General features: G+C 46.1%; 1 protein-coding gene across 2 annotated transcripts in view; it reads right to left on the bottom strand.

Annotated features, from left to right (window-relative positions):
- LOC140393610 (TRAF3-interacting JNK-activating modulator-like) overlaps positions 1-21,687 on the bottom strand; it is a 156,741-nt gene that overhangs the window by 86,542 nt on the left and 48,512 nt on the right. For both annotated transcript variants that reach the window (XM_072479877.1, XM_072479876.1), the window contains exons 7-8: positions 19,550-19,645; positions 17,691-17,762 (exon numbers count right to left, since the gene is read on the bottom strand). In XM_072479877.1, coding sequence (XP_072335978.1) covers positions 17,691-17,762; positions 19,550-19,645 — 168 coding nt within the window. The remainder of the gene's footprint in view (positions 1-17,690; positions 17,763-19,549; positions 19,646-21,687) is intronic.

The following is a 21,687-nucleotide window of genomic DNA, read 5'->3' as shown; positions in this document are numbered from 1 at the left end:
AGTTGGTTGTTGCGGTGGTTTGAGTCCAGTTGGTTGTTGCGGTGGTTTGAGTCCAGTTGGTTGTTGCGGTGGTTTGAGTCCAGTTGGTTGTTGCGGTGGTTTGAGTCCAGTTGGTTGGTGCGGTGGTTTGAGTCCTGTTGGTTGTTGCGGTGGTTTGAATCCAGTTGGTTGTTGCGGTGGTTTGAGTCCATTGGTTCTTGCAGTGGTTTGAATCCAGTAGGTTGTTGCTGTGGTTTGAGTCCAGTTGGTTGTTGCGGTGGTTTGAATCCAGTTGATTGTTGCGGTGGTATGAGTCCAGTTGTTTGTTGCGGTGGTTTGAATCCAGTTGGTTGTTGCGGTTGTTTGGGTCCAGTTGGTTGTTGTGGTGGTTTGAGTCCAGTTGGTTGTTGCGGTCGTTTGAGTCCAGTTTGTTATTGCGGTGATTTGAATCCAGTTGGTTGTTGCGGTGGTTTGAGTCCAGTTGGTTGTTCCGGTGGTTTGAGTCCAGTTGGTTGTTGTGGCGGTTTGAGTCCAGTTTGTTGGTGCGGTGGTTTGAGTCCAGTTGGTTGTTGCGGTTGTTTGAGTTCATTTGGTTGTTGCGGTCATTTGAGTCCAGTTGGTTGTTGCGGTGGTTTGAATCCAGATGGTTGTTGCGGTGGTTTGGATCCAGTTCGTTGTTGCGGTGGTTTGGATCCAGTTGGTTGTTGCGGTGGTTTGGATCCAGTTGGTTGTTGCGGTGGTTTGAGACCAGTTGATTGTTGCGGTGGTTTGGGTCCAGTTGGTTGTTGCGGTGGTTTGAGTCCAGTTGGTTGTTGCGGTGGTTTGAATCCAGTTGGTTGTTGCGGTGGTTTGGATCCAGTTGGTTGTTGCGGTGGTTTGAGTCCAGTTGGTTGTTGCGGTGATTTGAATCCAGTTGGTTGTTGCGGTGCTTTGAGTCCAGTTGGTTGTTGTGGTGGTTTGGGTCCAGTTGGTTGTTGCGGTTGTTTGAGTCCAGTTGGTTGTTGCAGTTGATTGAGTCCAGTTGGTGGTTGTGGTGGTTTGAGTCCAGTTGGTTGTTGTGGTTGTTTGTGTTCAGTTGGTTGTTGCGGTTGTTTGTGTTCAGTTGGTTGTTGCGGTTGTTTGAGTCCAGTTGGTTGTTGTGGTTGATTGAGTCCAGTTGGTGGTTGTGGTGGTTTGAGTCCAGTTGGTTGTTGCGGTGGTTTGAATCCAGTTGGTTGTTGCGGTGGCTTGAGTCCAGTTGGTTGTTGTGGTGGTTTGTGTTCAGTTGGTTGTTGCGGTGGTTTGAGTCCAGTACGTTGTTGCGGTGGTTTGACTCCAGTTGGTTGTTGCGGTGGTTTGAGTCCAGTTGGTTGTTGTGGTGGTTTGAGTCCAGTTGATTGTTGTGGTGGTTTGACTCCAGTTGGTTGTTGCGGTGGTTTGAGTCCAGTTGGTTGTTGTGGTGATTTGAATCCAGTTGGTTGTTGCTGTGGTTTGAGTCCAGTTGATTGTTGTGGTGGTTGAGTCCAGTTGGTTGTTGCGGTGATTTGAATCCAGTTGGTTGTTGAGGTGGTTTGAGTCCAGTTGATTGTTGTGGTGGTTTGAGTCCAGTTGGTTGTTGCGGTGATTTGAATCCAGTTGGTTGTTGCGGTGGTTTGAGTCCAGTTGGTTGTTGCGGTGTTTTGAGTCCAGTTGGTTGGTGTGGTGGTTTGAGTCCAGTTGGTTGTTGCGGTGGTTTGAATCCAGTTGGTTGTTGCGGTGGTTTGGGTCCCGTTGGTTGTTGGGGAGGTTTAAGTCCAGTTTGTTGTTGCGGTGGTTTGCGTCCAGTTGGTTGTTGCGGTGCTTTGAGTCCAGTTGGTTGTTGCAGTGGTTTGAGTGCAGTTGGTTGTTGTGGTGGTTTGGGTCCAGTTGGTTGTTGTGGTGGTTTGGGTCCAGTTGGTTGTTGTGGTGGTTTGGGTCCAGTTGGTTGTTGGGGTGGTTTGAGTGCAGTTGGATGTTGCGGTGGTTTGAGTGCAGTTGGTTGTTGCGGTGGTTTGGGTCCAGTTGGTTGTTGGGTTGGTTTGGGTGCAGTTGGTTGTTGCGGTGGTTTGGGTCCAGTTGGTTGTTGCGGTTGTTTGAGTCCAGTTGGTTGTTGCGGTTGTTTGAGTCCTGTTGGTTGATGCGGTGATTTGAGTCCAGTTGGTTGTTGCGGTGGTTTGAGTCCAGTTGGTTGTTGCGGTTGTTTGAGTCCAGTTGGTAGTTGCGGTGGGTTGAGTCCAGTTGTTTGGTGTGGTGGTTTGAATCCAGTTGGTTGGTACGGTGGTTTGAGTCCAGTTGGTTGTTGCGGTGGATTGAATCCAGTTGGTTGGTGCGGTGGTTTGAGTACAGTTGGTTGTTGCGGTGGTTTGAATCCAGTTGGTTGTTGCGGTGGTTTGACTCCAGTTGATTTTTGCGGTGGTTTGACTCCAGTTGGTTGTTGCGGTGGTTTGAGTCCAGTTGGTTGTTGCGGTTGTTTGAGTCCAGTTGGTTGTTGCAGTGGTTTGAATCCAGTTGGTTGTTGCGGTGGTTTGAGTCCAGTTGGTTGTTGCGGTGGTTTGAGTCCAGTTGGTTGTTGCGGTGGTTTGAATCCAGTTGGTTGTTGCGGTGGTTTGGATCCAGTTGGTTGTTGCGGTGGTTTGAGTCCAGTTGGTTGTTGCGGTGATTTGAATCCAGTTGGTTGTTGCGGTGCTTTGAGTCCAGTTGGTTGTTGTGGTGGTTTGGGTCCAGTTGGTTGTTGCGGTTGTTTGAGTCCAGTTGGTTGTTGCAGTTGATTGAGTCCAGTTGGTGGTTGTGGTGGTTTGAGTCCAGTTGGTTGTTGTGGTTGTTTGTGTTCAGTTGGTTGTTGCGGTTGTTTGTGTTCAGTTGGTTGTTGCGGTTGTTTGAGTCCAGTTGGTTGTTGTGGTTGATTGAGTCCAGTTGGTGGTTGTGGTGGTTTGAGTCCAGTTGGTTGTTGCGGTGGTTTGAATCCAGTTGGTTGTTGCGGTGGCTTGAGTCCAGTTGGTTGTTGTGGTGGTTTGTGTTCAGTTGGTTGTTGCGGTGGTTTGAGTCCAGTACGTTGTTGCGGTGGTTTGACTCCAGTTGGTTGTTGCGGTGGTTTGAGTCCAGTTGGTTGTTGTGGTGGTTTGAGTCCAGTTGATTGTTGTGGTGGTTTGACTCCAGTTGGTTGTTGCGGTGGTTTGAGTCCAGTTGGTTGTTGTGGTGATTTGAATCCAGTTGGTTGTTGCTGTGGTTTGAGTCCAGTTGATTGTTGTGGTGGTTGAGTCCAGTTGGTTGTTGCGGTGATTTGAATCCAGTTGGTTGTTGAGGTGGTTTGAGTCCAGTTGATTGTTGTGGTGGTTTGAGTCCAGTTGGTTGTTGCGGTGATTTGAATCCAGTTGGTTGTTGCGGTGGTTTGAGTCCAGTTGGTTGTTGCGGTGTTTTGAGTCCAGTTGGTTGGTGTGGTGGTTTGAGTCCAGTTGGTTGTTGCGGTGGTTTGAATCCAGTTGGTTGTTGCGGTGGTTTGGGTCCCGTTGGTTGTTGGGGAGGTTTAAGTCCAGTTTGTTGTTGCGGTGGTTTGCGTCCAGTTGGTTGTTGCGGTGCTTTGAGTCCAGTTGGTTGTTGCAGTGGTTTGAGTGCAGTTGGTTGTTGTGGTGGTTTGGGTCCAGTTGGTTGTTGTGGTGGTTTGGGTCCAGTTGGTTGTTGTGGTGGTTTGGGTCCAGTTGGTTGTTGGGGTGGTTTGAGTGCAGTTGGATGTTGCGGTGGTTTGAGTGCAGTTGGTTGTTGCGGTGGTTTGGGTCCAGTTGGTTGTTGGGTTGGTTTGGGTGCAGTTGGTTGTTGCGGTGGTTTGGGTCCAGTTGGTTGTTGCGGTTGTTTGAGTCCAGTTGGTTGTTGCGGTTGTTTGAGTCCTGTTGGTTGATGCGGTGATTTGAGTCCAGTTGGTTGTTGCGGTGGTTTGAGTCCAGTTGGTTGTTGCGGTTGTTTGAGTCCAGTTGGTAGTTGCGGTGGGTTGAGTCCAGTTGTTTGGTGTGGTGGTTTGAATCCAGTTGGTTGGTACGGTGGTTTGAGTCCAGTTGGTTGTTGCGGTGGATTGAATCCAGTTGGTTGGTGCGGTGGTTTGAGTACAGTTGGTTGTTGCGGTGGTTTGAATCCAGTTGGTTGTTGCGGTGGTTTGACTCCAGTTGATTTTTGCGGTGGTTTGACTCCAGTTGGTTGTTGCGGTGGTTTGAGTCCAGTTGGTTGTTGCGGTTGTTTGAGTCCAGTTGGTTGTTGCAGTGGTTTGAATCCAGTTGGTTGTTGCGGTGGTTTGAGTCCAGTTGGTTGTTGCGGTGGTTTGAGTCCATTTGGTTGTTGCAGTGGTTTGAGTCCAGTTGGTTGTTGCGGTGGTTTGAATCCAGTTGGTTGTTGCAGTGGTTTGAGTCCAGTTGGTTGTTGCGGTGGTTTGAGTCCAGTTGGTTTGTTGCGGTGGTTTGAGTCCAGTTTGTTGTTTTGGCGGTTTGAGTCCAGTTGGTTGGTGCGGTGGTTTGAGTCCAGTTGGTTGTTGCGATTGATTGAGTCCAGTTGGTGGTTGTGGTGGTTTTAATCCAGTTGGTTGTTGCAGTGGTTTGAATCCAGTTGGTTGTTGCGGTGGTTTGAGTCCAGTTGGTTGTTGCGGTGGTTTGAGTCCAGTTGGTTGTTGCGGTGGTTTGAGTCCAGTTGGTTGTTGCGGTGGTTTGAGTCCAGTTGGTTGGTGCGGTGGTTTGAGTCCTGTTGGTTGTTGCGCTGGTTTGAATCCAGTTGGTTGTTGCGGTGGTTTGAGTCCAGTTGGTTCTTGCAGTGGTTTGAATCCAGTAGGTTGTTGCTGTGGTTTGAGTCCAGTTGGTTGTTGCGGTGGTTTGAATCCAGTTGATTGTTGCGGTGGTATGAGTCCAGTTGTTTGTTGCGGTGGTTTGAATCCAGTTGGTTGTTGCGGTTGTTTGGGTCCAGTTGGTTGTTGTGGTGGTTTGAGTCCAGTTGGTTGTTGCGGTCGTTTGAGTCCAGTTTGTTATTGCGGTGATTTGAATCCAGTTGGTTGTTGCGGTGGTTTGAGTCCAGTTGGTTGTTGCGGTGGTTTGAGTCCAGTTGGTTGTTGTGGCGGTTTGAGTCCAGTTTGTTGGTGCGGTGGTTTGAGTCCAGTTGGTTGTTGCGGTTGTTTGAGTTCATTTGGTTGTTGCGGTCATTTGAGTCCAGTTGGTTGTTGCGGTGGTTTGAATCCAGATGGTTGTTGCGGTGGTTTGGATCCAGTTCGTTGTTGCGGTGGTTTGGATCCAGTTGGTTGTTGCGGTGGTTTGGATCCAGTTGGTTGTTGCGGTGGTTTGAGTCCAGTTGATTGTTGCGGTGGTTTGGGTCCAGTTGGTTGTTGCGGTGGTTTGAGTCCAGTTGGTTGTTGCGGTGGTTTGAATCCAGTTGGTTGTTGCGGTGGTTTGGATCCAGTTGGTTGTTGCGGTGGTTTGAGTCCAGTTGGTTGTTGCGGTGATTTGAATCCAGTTGGTTGTTGCGGTGCTTTGAGTCCAGTTGGTTGTTGTGGTGGTTTGGGTCCAGTTGGTTGTTGCGGTTGTTTGAGTCCAGTTGGTTGTTGCAGTTGATTGAGTCCAGTTGGTGGTTGTGGTGGTTTGAGTCCAGTTGGTTGTTGCGGTGGTTTGAGTCCAGTTGGTTGTTGTGGTTGTTTGTGTTCAGTTGGTTGTTGCGGTTGTTTGTGTTCAGTTGGTTGTTGCGGTTGTTTGAGTCCAGTTGGTTGTTGTGGTTGATTGAGTCCAGTTGGTGGTTGTGGTGGTTTGAGTCCAGTTGGTTGTTGCGGTGGTTTGAATCCAGTTGGTTGTTGCGGTGGCTTGAGTCCAGTTGGTTGTTGTGGTGGTTTGTGTTCAGTTGGTTGTTGCGGTGGTTTGAGTCCAGTACGTTGTTGCGGTGGTTTGACTCCAGTTGGTTGTTGCGGTGGTTTGAGTCCAGTTGGTTGTTGCTGTGGTTTGAGTCCAGTTGATTGTTGTGGTGGTTGAGTCCAGTTTGTTGTTGCGGTGATTTGAATCCAGTTGGTTGTTGAGGTGGTTTGAGTCCAGTTGATTGTTGTGGTCGTTTGAGTCCAGTTGGTTGTTGCGGTGGTTTGGATCCAGTTGGTTGTTGCGGTGGTTTGAGTCCAGTTGGTTGTTGCGGTGATTTGAATCCAGTTGGTTGTTGCGGTGCTTTGAGTCCAGTTGGTTGTTGTGGTGGTTTGGGTCCAGTTGGTTGTTGCGATTGTTTGAGTCCAGTTGGTTGTTGCAGTTGATTGAGTCCAGTTGGTGGTTGTGGTGGTTTGAGTCCAGTTGGTTGTTGCGGTGGTTTGAGTCCAGTTGGTTGTTGTGGTTGTTTGTGTTCAGTTGGTTGTTGCGGTTGTTTGTGTTCAGTTGGTTGTTGCGGTTGTTTGAGTCCAGTTGGTTGTTGTGGTTGATTGAGTCCAGTTGGTGGTTGTGGTGGTTTGAGTCCAGTTGGTTGTTGCGGTGGTTTGAATCCAGTTGGTTGTTGCGGTGGCTTGAGTCCAGTTGGTTGTTGTGGTGGTTTGTGTTCAGTTGGTTGTTGCGGTGGTTTGAGTCCAGTACGTTGTTGCGGTGGTTTGACTCCAGTTGGTTGTTGCGGTGGTTTGAGTCCAGTTGGTTGTTGCTGTGGTTTGAGTCCAGTTGATTGTTGTGGTGGTTGAGTCCAGTTGGTTGTTGCGGTGATTTGAATCCAGTTGGTTGTTGAGGTGGTTTGAGTCCAGTTGATTGTTGTGGTGGTTTGAGTCCAGTTGGTTGTTGCGGTGATTTGAATCCAGTTGGTTGTTGCGGTGGTTTGAGTCCAGTTGGTTGTTGCGGTGGTTTGAGTCCAGTTGGTTGGTGTGGTGGTTTGAGTCCAGTTGGTTGTTGCGGTGGTTTGAATCCAGTTGGTTGTTGCGGTGGTTTGGGTCCCGTTGGTTGTTGGGGAGGTTTAAGTCCAGTTTGTTGTTGCGGTGGTTTGCGTCCAGTTGGTTGTTGCGGTGCTTTGAGTCCAGTTGGTTGTTGCAGTGGTTTGAGTGCAGTTGGTTGTTGTGGTGGTTTGGGTCCAGTTGGTTGTTGTGGTGGTTTGGGTCCAGTTGGTTGTTGTGGTGGTTTGGGTCCAGTTGGTTGTTGGGGTGGTTTGAGTGCAGTTGGATGTTGCGGTGGTTTGAGTGCAGTTGGTTGTTGCGGTGGTTTGGGTCCAGTTGGTTGTTGGGTTGGTTTGGGTGCAGTTGGTTGTTGCGGTGGTTTGAGTCCAGCTGGTTGTTGCGGTGGTTTGAGTCCAGTTGGTTGTTGCGGTTGTTTGAGTCCAGTTGGTTGTTGCGTTTTTTTGAGTGCATTTGGTTGTTGCGGTGTTTTGAGTCCAGTTGGTTGGTGCGGTGGTTTGAGTCCAGTTGGTTGTTGCGGTGTTTTGGGTCCAGTTGGTTGTTGTGGTGCTTTGGGTCCAGTTGGTTGTTGTGGTGGTTTGAGACCAGTTGGTTGTTGCGGTGATTTGAATCCAGTTGGTTGTTGTGGTGGTTTGAGTGCAGTTGGTTGTTGCGGTGGTTTGAGTGCAGTTGGTTGTTGCGGTTGTTTGAGTGCAGTTGATTGTTGTGGTGGTTTGAGTGCAGTTGGTTGTGGCGGTTATTTGAGTCCAGTTGGTTGTTGCGGTGGTTTGAGTCCAGTTGGCTGTTGTGGTGATTTGAATCCAGTTGGTTGTTGCGGTGGTTTGAGTGCAGTTGGTTGTTGCGGTTATTTGAGTCCAGTTGGTTGTTGTGGTGGTTTGAGTGCAGTTGGTTGTTGTGGTGGTTTGAGTGCAGTTGGTTGTTGCGTTTATTTGAGCCCAGTTGGTTGTTGTGGTGGTTTGAGTCCAGTTGGTTGTTGCGGTGGTTTGAATCCAGTTGGTTGTTGTGGTGGTTTGAGTCCAGTTGGTTGTTGCGGTTGTTTCAATCCAGTTGGTTGTTGCGGTGGTTTGAGTCCAGTTGGTTGACGTGGTGGTTTGAGTCCAGTTGGTTGTTGCGGTGGTTTGAGTCCAGTAGATTGCTGCGGTGGTTTGAGTGCAGTTGGTTGTTGTGGTGGTTTGAGTCCAGTTGGTTGTTGGGTTGGTTTGAGTCCAGTTGATTGCTGTGGTGGTTTGAGTCCAGTTGGTTGTTGTGGTGGTTTGAGTGCAGTTGGTTGTTGCGGTGGTTTGAGTCCAGTTGGTTTTTGCGGTGGTTTGAGTCCAGTTGGTTGTTGCGGTGGTTTGAGTCCAGTTGGTTGTTGCGGTGGTTTGAGTCCAGTTGGTTGTTGCGGTGGTTTGAGTCCAGTTGGTTGTTGCGGTGGTTTGAGTCCAGTTGGTTGTTGCGGTGGTTTGAGTCCAGTTGGTTGTTGTGGTGGTTTGAGTCCAGTTGGTTGTTGCGGTGGTTTGAGTCCAGTTGGTAGTTGCGGTGGTTTGAGTCCAGTTGGTTGTTGCGGTGGTTTGAGTCCAGTTGGTTGTTGTGGTGGTTTGAGTCCAGTTGGTTGTTGCGGTGGTTTGAGTCCAGTTGGTTGTTGCGGTGGTTTGAGTCCAGTTGGTTGTTGTGGTGGTTTGAGTCCAGTTAGTTGTTGCGGTGGTTTGAGTCCAGTTGGTTGCTGCAGTGGTTTCGCCACTCATGTCTCAGTTAAAATGCCATTGAAGTCTTATTTACATAGAAACGTAGAACCTCGATTTTCATTGATCCACGAGGCTATGACCAAGTCCAGTGGACACCTTCTCCACCAGCAGTATTGAAAGCAGAACCATGGGGAAATGTAGTTAAAAATGGAGTTGTGTTTTATTTGCTGTTGACTCTGTTAGCAGCAAGCAGGGTGTGTGCAAAGCTTCCATCATTGTACTTGGATCAAATCCATCTGAGTGGATCTCTCATATCTTCTTCATTTCAATCTTTTTGACCTTTGTTTTGCTGAAATCAGCTAATGAATGTGAAAAGGAACTAAAACAAACGACAGAAAGTGAAAGCAAATCAATCTAGTCCCCTCCATATTCCTGACAACATGATCCATATCCGCCTTTCCCATCCACTGCCCCAACCCGTCACCACCCACCAGACACAAAAAATAAAACAAAAGTGAAAAATATAGACTAACTTTGACAAAAAATTGTACCTCCTGGACATCCAGTCCTCACTCGCATTCCTTAAAGCATTCTAACAGCGCCGGAGGAGAGAGCCGGGAGATTTAAAAAGCGCGGGAGGAGAGAGCCGGGACAGTGCTGGGAGAGGTGAGTGCACAAAAGGTGTGGCAGGAGTGCCATTAGTCACGGAGTGCTGATTGGAACAGAGTGCATCTGAGTTTAGGTGAGTGACTGAGTTTGTGTGAGTGGCGAGAGAGGGCTGTGTTTTTGTTGGTGTTCGGATTTATCCTTGAGGTTCGATAAAGAAATTTTAAAAATTAAAAAAAATTTAAATTAATTAACTAGTTGAATATGGCTGGACAGGTGATGTGCTGTTGCTGTATGATGATGGAACTGGTGGATCCCATTGAGACCGTCAGTGACCACATCTGCAGCAAGTGTTGGCTGCTCGAGGAACTTCGGCTCAGAGTTGATGAGCTGGAGACCGAGCTGCACACACTGCGGCACATCAGGGAGGGGGAATATTACCTGGACGCTTTGTTTCAGGAGGCAGTCACACCCGGTAGAATAAGTTCTGTTAATTCGGACAGTGGTCAGGGGCAGAGTGGTGTGACTGCAAGGGAGGCAGGTAGGGGGATCCTGAGTTTAGGAGTTGAGGTGCCTCAGCCCTTGACCTTGTCCAACAGGTATGAGGTACTTGCTCCCTGTGTGGATGAGGAAGAGTGCTGTAGGGAGGATGCATTGACTGACCACTGCACCCTGGTACAGGAAGCCATTCAAGAGGGGGGAGTAAAAAGACAAGTGGTAGTTGTAGGGGATTCTATAATTAGGGGGATTGATGGCATCCTTTGTAAGCCAGATCGAGAGTCCCGCATGGTATGTTGCCTGCCCGGTGCCAGGGTGAGGGACATCTCTGATCGACTTGAAAGGATTTTGGAGAGGGAGGGGGAGGATCCAGTTGTTGTGGTCCACGTTGGGACTAACAACATAGGTAAGACTCGGAAAGAGGACCTGTTTGCGGATTATCAAACACTAGGGACTAAATTAAAGAACAGGTCCTCCAGGGTTATAATCTGGATTACTACCCGAGCCACGTGCCAATTGGCATAGGGTTGAGAAAATTAGAGAAGTTAACACGTGGCTAAAGGAGTGGTGCGGGAAAGAGGGATTCCATTTCATGGGGCATTGGCATCAGTTCTGGGGCAGGAGGGACCTGTACCGTTGGGACGGTCTTCACCTGAACCATTCTGGGACCAGTGTTTTAGCGAATAGGATAAATAGGTTGGTGACAAGGACTTTAAACTAGCAAGTTGGGGGGAAGGGAAATGTAAAGCTATGGACAGTATAATGGTTAATGGAGATCAAGGCAGCAGGTTACGTGACAGGTTATTATGTAGAGATATGGGTTCAAAGACAAGGAAAATTAGGAGAAAGGGTAAGAGGAAAAATAAATTGCGGAAAGTTACTGATCAAGGTGTTAGGATTCATAACAAAGACATAAAAAACAGCATAAGTGTACTTTACCTGAATGCTCGTAGTATACAAAATAAGGTAAATGAGTTGATGGCGCAAATCATCGTGAATTACTATGATTTAGTGGCCTTTACTGAAACATGGTTAAAAGATGGTCACGACTGGGAGTTAAATATCCAAGGGTATCAGACTATACGAAAGGATAGAATGGACGGTAAGGGCGGTGGTGTAGCTTTGTTGTTTAAGGATGGCATCCGGGCAATAGTAAGGGATGATATTGGTGCTATGGAGGACAAGGTTGAATCAATTTGGGTGGAAATCATAGAACATAGAACATAGAACGATACAGCGCAGTACAGGCCCTTCGGCCCACGATGTTGCACCGAAACAAAAGCCATCTAACCTACACTATGCCATTATCATCCATATGTTTATCCAATAAACTTTTAAATGCCCTCAATGTTGGCGAGTTCACTACTGTAGCAGGTAGGGCATTCCACGGCCTCACTACTCTTTGCGTAAAGAACCTACCTCTGACCTCTGTCCTATATCTATTACCCCTCAGTTTAAAGCTATGTCCCCTCGTGCCAGCCATTTCCATCCGCGGGAGAAGGCTCTCACTGTCCACCCTATCCAACCCCCTGATCATTTTGTATGCCTCTATTAAGTCTCCTCTTAACCTTCTTCTCTCCAACGAAAACAACCTCAAGTCCATCAGCCTATCCTCATAAGATTTTCCCTCCATACCAGGCAACATCCTGGTAAATCTCCTCTGCACCCGCTCCAAAGCCTCCACGTCCTTCCTATAATGCGGTGACCAGAACTGTACGCAATACTCCAAATGCGGCCGTACCAGCGTTCTGTACAGCTGCAACATGACCTCCTGACTCCGGAACTCAATCCCTCTACCAATAAAGGCCAACACTCCATAGGCCTTCTTCACAACCCTATCAACCTGGGTGGCAACTTTCAGGGATCTATGTACATGGACACCTAGATCCCTCTGCTCATCCACACTTCCAAGAACTTTACCATTAGCCAAATATTCTGCATTCCTGTTATTCCTTCCAAAGTGAATCACCTCACACTTCTCTACATTAAACTCCATTTGCCACCTCTCAGCCCAGCTCTGCAGCTTATCTATATCCCTCTGTAACCTGCTACATCCTTCCACACTATCGACAACACCACTGACTTTAGTATTGTCTGCAAATTTACTCACCCACCCTTCTACGCCTTCCTCTAGGTCATTGATAAAAATGACAGCAACGGCCCCAGAACAGATCCTTGTGGTACTCCACTTGTAACTGAACTCCATTCTGAACATTTCCCATCAACCACCACCCTCTGTCTTCTTTCAGCTAGCCAATTTCTGATCCACATCTCTAAATCACCCTCAATACCCAGCCTCCGTATTTTCTGCAACAGCCTACCGTGGGGAACCTTATCAAACGCTTTGCTGAAATCCATATACACCACATCAACTGCTCTACCCTCGTCTACCTGTTCAGTCACCTTCTCAAAGAACTCGATAAGGTTTGTGAGGCATGACCTACCCTTCACAAAGCCATGCTGACTATCCCTGATCATATTATTCCTATCTAGATGATTATAAATCTTGTCTCTTATAATCCCCTCCAAGACTTTACCCACTACAGACGTGAGGCTCACCGGTCTATAGTTGCCGGGGTTGTCTCTGCTCCCCTTTTTGAACAAAGGGACCACATTTGCTATCCTCCAGAATCAGGAATAGTAAGACGAAAAGGCCACAGATAGGAGTAGTCTATTGGCCACCAAATAGTAACAGGATGGTAGGGCAGGCAATAAGCAAAGAAATAACGGATCCATGTAGAAATGGTACAGCGGTTATCATGGGAGATTTTAATCAGCATATCGATTGGTTTAACCAGGTTGGTAAAGGCAGCCTTGAGGAGGAGTTTATCGAATGTGCCCAGGATAATTTCCTGGAACAGTATATAATGGAACCTACAAGGGAACAAGCGGTCCTAGATCTGGTCCTGTGTAATGAGGCAGGATTGATTAATGATCTCATAGTTCGGGATCCTCTTGGAAGGAGCGACCACAATATGGTGGAATTTAAAATACAGTTGGAGGATGACAAGGTAAAATCAAACACTAGTGTTTTGTGCTAAAACAAAGGCGATTACAATGGGATGAGAGAAGAACTAGTTAAGGTAGACTGAGAGCAAAGACTTCATGGTGAAGCAGTTGAGGAACAGTGGAGAACCTTCCGAGCGATCTTTCACAGTGTTCAGAAAAGGTTCATATCGACAAAAAAGAAAGACGGTAGAAAGGAGAAAAATCGACCGTGGATATCTAAGGAGGTGAGGGAGAGTATCAAATTGAAAGAAAAAACATACAAAGTGGCAAAAATTAGTGGGAGACTAGAGGACTGAGAAGTCTTTAGGGGACAACAGAAAGCTACTAAAAAAGCCAGAAAGAAGAGTAAGGTAGACTATGAAAGTAAACTGGCTCAGAACATAAAAGCAGATAGTAAAAGCTTCTACAAATATATAAGACAAAAAGAGTGGCTAAGGTAAATATTGGTCCTTTGGAAGATGAGAAGGGAGATTTAATAATGGGAGATGAGGAAATGGCTGAGGAGCTGAGCAGGTTTTTTGGGTCAGTCTTCACAGTGGAGGACACAAATAACATGCCGGTGACTGATGGAAATGAAGATATGATAGGTGAGGACCTTGAGATGATTGTAATCACTAAGGAGACAGTATTGGGCAAGCTAATGGGGCTAAAGGTCGACAAGTCTCCTGGCCCTGATGGGATGCATCCCAGAGTGTTAAAAGAGATGGCTAGGGAAATTGTAAACGCACTAGTGATAATTTATCAAAATTCACTAGACTCTGGGGTGGTCCCAGAGGATTGGAAAGTAGCAAACGTGACACCACTGTTTAAAAAAGGAGGTCGGCAGAAAGTGGGAAATTATAGGCTGGTAAGCTTTACTTCGGTTGTAGGGAAAATGCTGGAATCTATCATTAAGGAGGAAATAGCGGGGCATCTGGAGGGAAATTGTCCCATTGGGCAGACGCAGCATGGGTTCACAAAGGGTAGGTTGTGTCTGACTAATTTGGTAGAATTTTTTGAGGACGTTACCAGTGCAGTAGATAACGGGGAGCCAATGGATGTGGTATATCTGGATTTCCAGAAAGCTTTTGACAAGGTGCCACACAAAAGGTTGCTGCATAAACTAAAGGTGCATGGCATTGAGGGTAAAGTGGTAGCATGGGTAGAGGATTGGTTAACTAACAGAAAGCAGAGAGTGGGGATAAATGGGTGTTTCTCTGGTTGGCAACCTGTAACTAGTGGAGTCCCTCAAGGATCAGTGTTGGGCCCGCAGTTGTTCACAATTTACATGGACGATTTGGAGTTGGGGACCAAGTGCAATGTGTCAAAGTTTGCAGACGACACTAAGATGAGTGGTAAAGCAAAAAGTGCAGAGGATACCGGAAGTCTGTAGAAGGATTTGGATAGGTTAAGTGAATGGGCTAGGGTCTGGCAGATGGAATTCAATGTTGCCAAGTGTGAGGCTATCCATTTTGGGAGGAATAACAGCAGAATGGATTATTATTTAAACGGTAAGATGTTAAAACATGCTGCTGTGCAGAGGGACCTGGGTGTGCTGGTGCACGAGTCGCAAACAGTTGGTGTGCAGGTGCAACAGGTGATTAAGAAGGCTAATCGAGTTTTGTCTTTCATTGCTAGAGGGATGGAGTTCAAGACTAGGGAGGTTATGCTGCAATTGTATAGGGTGTTGGTGAGGCCGCATCTGGAGTATTGTGTTCAGTTTTGGTCTCCTTACCTGAGAAAGGACATATTGGCACTGGAGGGAGTGCAGAGGAGATTCACTAGGTTGATCCCAGAGTTGAGGGGATTAGATTATGACGAGAGGGTGAGTAGACTGGGACTGTACTCATTGGATGCGGGGGGATCTTATTGAGACATATAAAATTATGAAGGGAATAGATAGGATAGATGTGGTCAGGTTGTTTCCACTGGTCGGGGAAAGCAGAACTTGGGGGCATAGCCTCAAAATAAGGGGAGGTAGATTTAGGACGGAGTGTAGGAGGAACTTCTTCACCCAAAGGGTTGTGAATCTCTGGAATTCCTTGCCCAGTGAAGCAGTTGAGGCTCCTTCTTTCAACGTTTTTAAGAAAAAGATAGTTGCCTTTCTAAAGAATAAAGGGATTCGGGGATATGGTGTACGGGCCGGAGAGTGGAGCTGATTCCACAAAGGTCAGCCATGATCTCATTAAATGGTGGAGCAGGCCCGAGGGGCCAGATGGCCTACTCCTGTTCCTAGTTCTTATGTTCTTATGTTCTTATGTTCTATCTTCTGACAACCTTTGTGAAATTAATTCAGTTAATTGGGGGCGGATGTTTGAGGGCAAATCATGACATGTGGGAGGCTTTCAAGTGTCAGTTGAAAGGAATTCAGGACCGGCATGTTCCTGTGAGGAAGAAGGATAAATACGGCAATTTTCGGGAACCTTGGATAACGAGAGATATTGTAGGCCTCGTCAAAAAGAAAAAGGAGGCATTTGTCAGGGCTAAAAGGCTGGGAACAGACGAAGCCTGCGTGGAATATAAGGAAAGTAGGAAGGAACTTAAGCAAGGAGTCAGGAGGGCTAGAAGGGGTCACGAAAAGTCATTGGCAAATAGGGTTAAGGAAAATCCCAAGGCTTTTTACACGTACATAAAAAACAAGAGGTTAGCCAGGGAAAGGGTTGGCCCACTGAAGGATAGGCAAGGGAATCTATGTGTGGAGCCAGAGGAAATGGGCGAGGTACTAAATGAATACTTTGCATCAGTATTCACCAAAGAGAAGAAATTGGTAGATGTTGAGTCTGGAGAAGGGTGTGTAGATAGCCTGGGTCACATTGAGATCCAGAAAGACGAGTTGTTGGGTGTCTTAAAAAATATTAAGGTAGATAAGTCCCCAGGGCCTGATGGGATCTACCCCAGAATACTGCTGGAGGCAGAGGCTGGAGAGGAAATTGCTGAGGCCTTGACAGAAATCTTTGGATCCTCACTGTCTTAGGGGATGTCCCGGAGGACTGGAGAATAGCCAATGTTGTTCCTCTGTTTAAGAAGGGTAGCAAGGATAATCCAGGGAACTACAGGCCGGTGAGCCTTACTTCAGTGGTAGGGAAATTACTGGAGAGAATCATTCGAGACAGGATCTACTCCCATTTGGAAGCAAATGGACGTATTAGTGAGAGGCAGCGTGGTTTTGTGAAGGGGAGGTCGTGTCTCACTAACTTGATAGAGTTTTTCGAGGAGGTCACTAAGATGATTGATGCAGGTAGGGCAGTGGATGTTGTCTGTATGGACTTCAGTAAGGCCTTTGACAAGGTCCCTCATGGTAGACTAGTACAAAAGGTAAAGTCACATGGGATCAGGGGTGAGCTGGCAAGGTGGATACAGAACTGGCTAGGTCATAGAAGGCAGAGAGTAGCAATAAAAGGATGCTTTTCTAATTGGAGGGCTGTGACCAGTGGTGTTCCACAGGGATCAGTGCTGGGACCTTTGCTGTTTGTAGTATATATAAATGATTTGGAGGAAAATGTAACTGGTCTGATTAGTAAGTTTGCAGATGACACAAAGGTTGGTGGAATTGCGGCTAGCGATGAGGACTGTCAGAGGATACAGCAGGATTTAGATTGTTTGGAGACTTGGGCGGAGAGATGGCAGATGGAGTTTAATCTGGACAAATGTGAGGTAATGCATTTTGGAAGGTCTAATGCAGGTAGGGAATATACAGTGAATGGTAGAACCCTCAAGAGTATTGAAAGTCAAAGAGACCTAGGAGTACAGGTCCACAGGTCACTGAAAGGGCAACACAGGTGGAGAAGGTAGTCAAGAAGGCATACGGCATGCTTGCCTTCATTGGCCGGGGCATTGAGTATAAGAATTGGCAAGTCATGTTGCAGCTGTATAGAACCTTAGTTAGGCCACACTTGGAGTATAGTGTTCAATTCTGGTCGCCACACTACCAGAAGGATGTGGAGGCTTTAGAGAGGGTGCAGAAGAGATTTACCAGAATGTTGCCTGGTATGGAGGGCATTAGCTATGAGGAGCGGTTGAATAAACTCGATTTGTTCTCACTGGAACGAAGGAGGTTGAGGGGCGACCTGATAGAGGTCTACAAAATTATGAGGGGCATAGACAGAGTGGATAGTCAGTGGCTTTTCCCCGGGGTAGAGGGGTCAATTACTAGGGGGCATAGGTTTAAGGTGAGAGGGGCAAGGTTTAGAGTAGATGTACGAGGCAAGCTTTTACGCAGAGGGTAGTGGGTGCCTGGAACTCGCTACCGGAGGAGGTGGTGGAAGCAGGGACGATAGGGACATTTAAGGGGCATCTTGACAAATACATGAATAGGATGGGAATAGAGGGATACGGACCCAGGAAGTGTAGAAGATTGTAGTTTAGTCGGGCAGCATGATCGGCACGGGCTTGGAGGGCCGAAGGGCCTGTTCCTGTGCTATACATTTCTTTGTTCTTTGTTCTTTGTTAACTTCACCCTGCATTTTTCTAGTTTATCAGGTAAACCTGAGTTTATTACCAATTTACCAATCGATGGAAACAAACTTCCACTATTTACACTCTCAAGACTTCCATAATTTGAAAAATCCTTCGTGGATGTATGCAACCTTTTCAGTTTCTGTGAATAAAGTGTTTTAGGCCGTTAGTGACTCTTTGTACCATTGCAGTGAATTTTCACTGTGCTGTGTTAATAACTCTCATATCCTTCTTATAATGAATGACAAACTCCAACCTTGGCTTAATTAATGTGAAATGAAAATGAAATGAAAATGAATGTCTTAAACATGTTCAACATTACTTTTCACCTTTATATTTGCTGTCCTCTGTATAAAACCCGTTTTGCATTATTGATAGCAGTTTTTAAAATTGCATATTTATGTACCTGCAACCCCAGATCCTTCAATTTGTTGAACATGATTGCTGTTCAGGTCACTGCTTGTTTTTTGTATAAGTAATATTCCACATTTTTCCTGTTAAATTGAATTTGTTGACACTGTGCAATAATCTGAATGATATTTTTGCTTGTAAACATACGTTAGGAGACTTTGTTCTCTCAATGATTTACAGGGATTTGTTCAGTTAAGAATTCCGTTTTTTAAATAATTCTTTCTTTCTGTTACCTGTGCCCAGGTGTGTAACTGATTCTCAAGCGACTGCAGTTTACAATTCGCTAAGTCATCATCCAACTGCACCTGTATAAACAGAAATAAAGATTCAACTCAAAGTCATCAACTGATAAAGAGTCCATATGATACTGGGCTACATTATATTCATCCTCAGAAAATTCACCTAATCTTTAGACAGGTGAGGGTCTCATTTAAATATTAAAATCATGCTGGATGATGTCTTTGGGATTGCAATGTGTTTTAATTCCCGAAAGCCAACTCTGAAATCTCCAACAGGACAAAGTTCATGGACTACCCAACAGGACAAAGTAAATTTGAATAAATAACTTTTAGCTTGAATCCTTGTTGTTTGTGCATTGAAGTTTAAAGTCCTCGTAATCTGTGCCTTGTGAATCAGAAAGAATGAGATGACCATCATATTTAAAAGTAACCCAATTGACATTGTTGTTATGGTCCTGGACGATTCTTTCCCTGTCCCAAGGAAGCCTTGGCTCATCTTTAGTTATCAGCATTAAGGGGATGTGTTTTTAAAGTTGTTGCTTACTTTCTAAGTTACCATATTTCTACTTCTCTGTTACAGAACTGTGTTGTGTGAGCGAATATAAAGAAACATAAATATAAAGGTAAGTCTGTTTTCTTTTAGCTTCCTGTGCTGTGGCAGTATCGGCTATCCTGCGTGTGATTTGCAGCACAGAATGAGTAATCAATGTTGCTGCAACAACGTCAAACATTTTCTATTTAATACAGAGGAAAAGCCCCACATGGTGACCTCTGGATCTTATTCGCTAAAAGGTTGTGATCCTACTGTATAATTCTTGCTTTTCAGATGTGAGCAGTAGCTATTTAGCTGTAAAAACAAGCAACACAAGAGAAGCTTGTATGTGTGTGGGATTTAGTCAAACATAGAACATACAGTGCAGTGTGAGGCCATCCGGCCCACCGAGTCTGCACCGACCCACTTAAGCCCTCACTTCCACCCTATCCCCCTAACCCAATAACCCCATCCTAACCTTTTTTTGTTGGGACACTAAGGGAAATTTAGCATGGCCAATCCACCTAACCTGCACATTTTTGGACTGTGGGAGGAAACCGGAGCACCGGAGGAAACCCACGCAGACACGGGGAGAAAGTGCAGACACCACACAGACAGTGACCCAAGCCGGAAATCGAACCTGGGGCCCTGGTGCTGTGAAGCCACAGTGCTATCCACTTGTGCTACCGTGCTGCCCATACAGCATATTGTTCATTTGTGTGTCAGGTATAAATACCATTGCTATAAATACCATTGCTCTAATTAATAAAAATAGAATATACTACACCTTTAATAAGTACCAGTGCAAACTGGAAATATTGGATTTTCTTGAATACATATAATCAAATATTACTTTGTGCTGAGACCTGGGTTAAAGCCAACATTCACATTAAACCCAGCTCACGTCTGCTGGATTATTTTTCACTTTCATTGCAGGGAATTTGCTTGGCTGGAAGTATTGTCCCTTCAGACTAAAAAACTCACATGTACATATTGAAATTGTTTGCACACCACAGACTCTTCGGGACAATGGATCAATGACAATCTGTCTACATTCTACCAATCAACAAGTGAATATTAGCACACACCATCCTGACATATACCACTGTTCCTTCATTGTCATTGGGCCGGTATTCTGGAATTCCCTACCATCTGGGAGTTTAATAAGGCCACAACTACTTCTCAGAGAGACCAGGAATGGGCCAGAAATCACCTTTGTCAGCACTTCCAACATCTGTTGAGTAAAACATACAAAGGAATGGAAGATTCTGGATTCACCAACCAGTATTAATTGGCAGTAAATCGCCCTATCCTTTCCTACCTTCCATGATTTCTCTGCCGCCTGAAAGACTGTTGCAAGTAGCTGTTGGAGAAGAGTGAGTTTCTTTTTCAGCATCAGTTCACGATGCAGAGCTTCCTGCAAGAGGAATATACATTTAGTATTAGTCCAAACTCTAACAATCTGATAAACTCACATGTTTGCTTGGTATTGAAAACTATATTAAATCACTAAATCTATACTTGTTGAATTATAGTTATCTAATTTTCATAGAATCATAGACGCGATTCTCCCTACTTACCTGCCCTGCACTCCCCCACCCTTCAAACCCTCCCTCCACCTTCACTTCATGAACATGGCTCCCCTCGCCCCCTGGCCCTTGACAGTGCCACCCTGGCACCCAGGCAGTGCTCTTGCCAGGGTGGCAGTGCCAAGGTGCCAGCTGAGCAATGCCAAGATGCCCATGTTCCAGGGGGAGAGCAGGTAGCCACCCGACACCTACCCGGGTGCAGCGTCCCTGGGAAGGCCGAAGAATTGAGGGAGGCTGGTGGATCCCGCGTAGGTGGGTTATAAGTAGGTTTATGACCTACTTCCGCGAGCGTCATTCGGTCCCATCCATTTGAATGACTATGATTTAGTGGCCTTTACTGAAACATGGTTAAAGGATGGTCACGACTGGGTGTTAAATATCCAAGGGTATCAAACTATTCGGAAGGACAGAGTGGATGGTAAGGGAGGTGGTGTAGCTCTGTTATTTAAGGATGACATCCGGGCAATAGTAAGGGATGACATCGGTACTATGGAGGATAAGGTTGAATCCATTTGGGTGGAAATCAGGAATAGTAAGGCGAAAAGTCACTGATAGGAGTAGTCTTTATAGGCCACCAAATAGTAACATTATGGTGGTGCACGCAATAAACAAAGAAATAACTGATGCATGTAGAAATGGTGCAGCAGTTATCATGGCGGAATTTAATCTACATGTCGATTGGTTTAACCAGGTCGGTCAAGGCAGCCTTGAGGAGGAGTTTATAGAATGTACCCGCAATAGTTTCCTGGAACAGTATGTAATGGAACCCATGAGGGAACAAGCGGTCCTAGATCTGGTCCTACGTAATGAGACAGGATTGATTAATGGTCTCATAGTTAGGGATCCTCTCGGAAGGAGCGATCACAATATGGTGGAATGTAAAATACAGATGGAGGGTGAGAAGGTAAAATCAAACACTGGTATTTTGTGCTTAAACAAAGGAGATTACAATGGGATGAGAGAAGAGCTTGCTAAGGTATTTGATTTGATTTATTATTGTCACATGCATTAGTATACAGTGAAAAGTATTGTTTCTTGCATGCTGTACAAACAATGCATACCGTACATAGGGAAGGAGAGACTGCAGAATATAATGTTACAGTGTAGCAAAGTGTAGAGAAAAGATCAACTTAATACGAGGTAGGTCCATTCAAAAGTCTGATGGCAGTAGGGAAGAAGTTGTTCTTGAGTCGGTTGGTAGTGACCTCAAACTTTGGTATCTTTTTCCTGACGGAAGAAGGTGGAAGAGAGTATGTCCGGGGTGCGTGGGGTCCTTAATTATGTTGGCTGCCTTTCTGAGGCAGCGGGAATTATAGATAGAGTCAATGGATGGGAGGCTGGTTTGCGTGATGGACTGGGCTACATTCACAACATTTTGTAGTTTCCTGCGGTCGTGGGCAGAGCAGGATCCATACCAAGCTGTGATACAACCAGAAAGATTGCTTTCTATGGTGCATCTGTAGAAGTTGGTGAGGGGCGTAGTTGACATGCCAAATTTCCTGAGTCTTCTGAGAAAGTAGAGTCGTTGTTGGGCTTTTTTAACTATAGTGTCGGCATGGGAGGACCAGGACAGGCTGTTGGTGATCTGTACACCTAAAAATTTGAAGCTCTCGACCCTTTCTACTTTGTTCCCATTGATGTAGACAGGGGCATGTTCTCCACTACGCTTCCTGAAGTCGATGATAATCTCCTTCGTTTTGTTGACATTGAGGAAGAGATTATTGTCATCACACCAGTTCACCAGATTCTCTATATCATTCCTGCACTCTGTCTCGTCATTGTTTGAAATCTGACCCACTACGGTGGTGTCATCAGCAAATTTGAAAATCGAGTTAGAGGGGAATTTGGCCACACAGTCATAGGTGTATAA

Source organism: Scyliorhinus torazame, chromosome 17 (genome assembly GCF_047496885.1).
Source record: "Scyliorhinus torazame isolate Kashiwa2021f chromosome 17, sScyTor2.1, whole genome shotgun sequence".
In the NCBI taxonomy this organism is placed as follows: domain Eukaryota; kingdom Metazoa; phylum Chordata; class Chondrichthyes; order Carcharhiniformes; family Scyliorhinidae; genus Scyliorhinus; species Scyliorhinus torazame.
The sequence above is the reverse complement of the archived record's forward strand: the minus strand, read 5'-3'. Positions and strand labels throughout refer to the sequence as shown.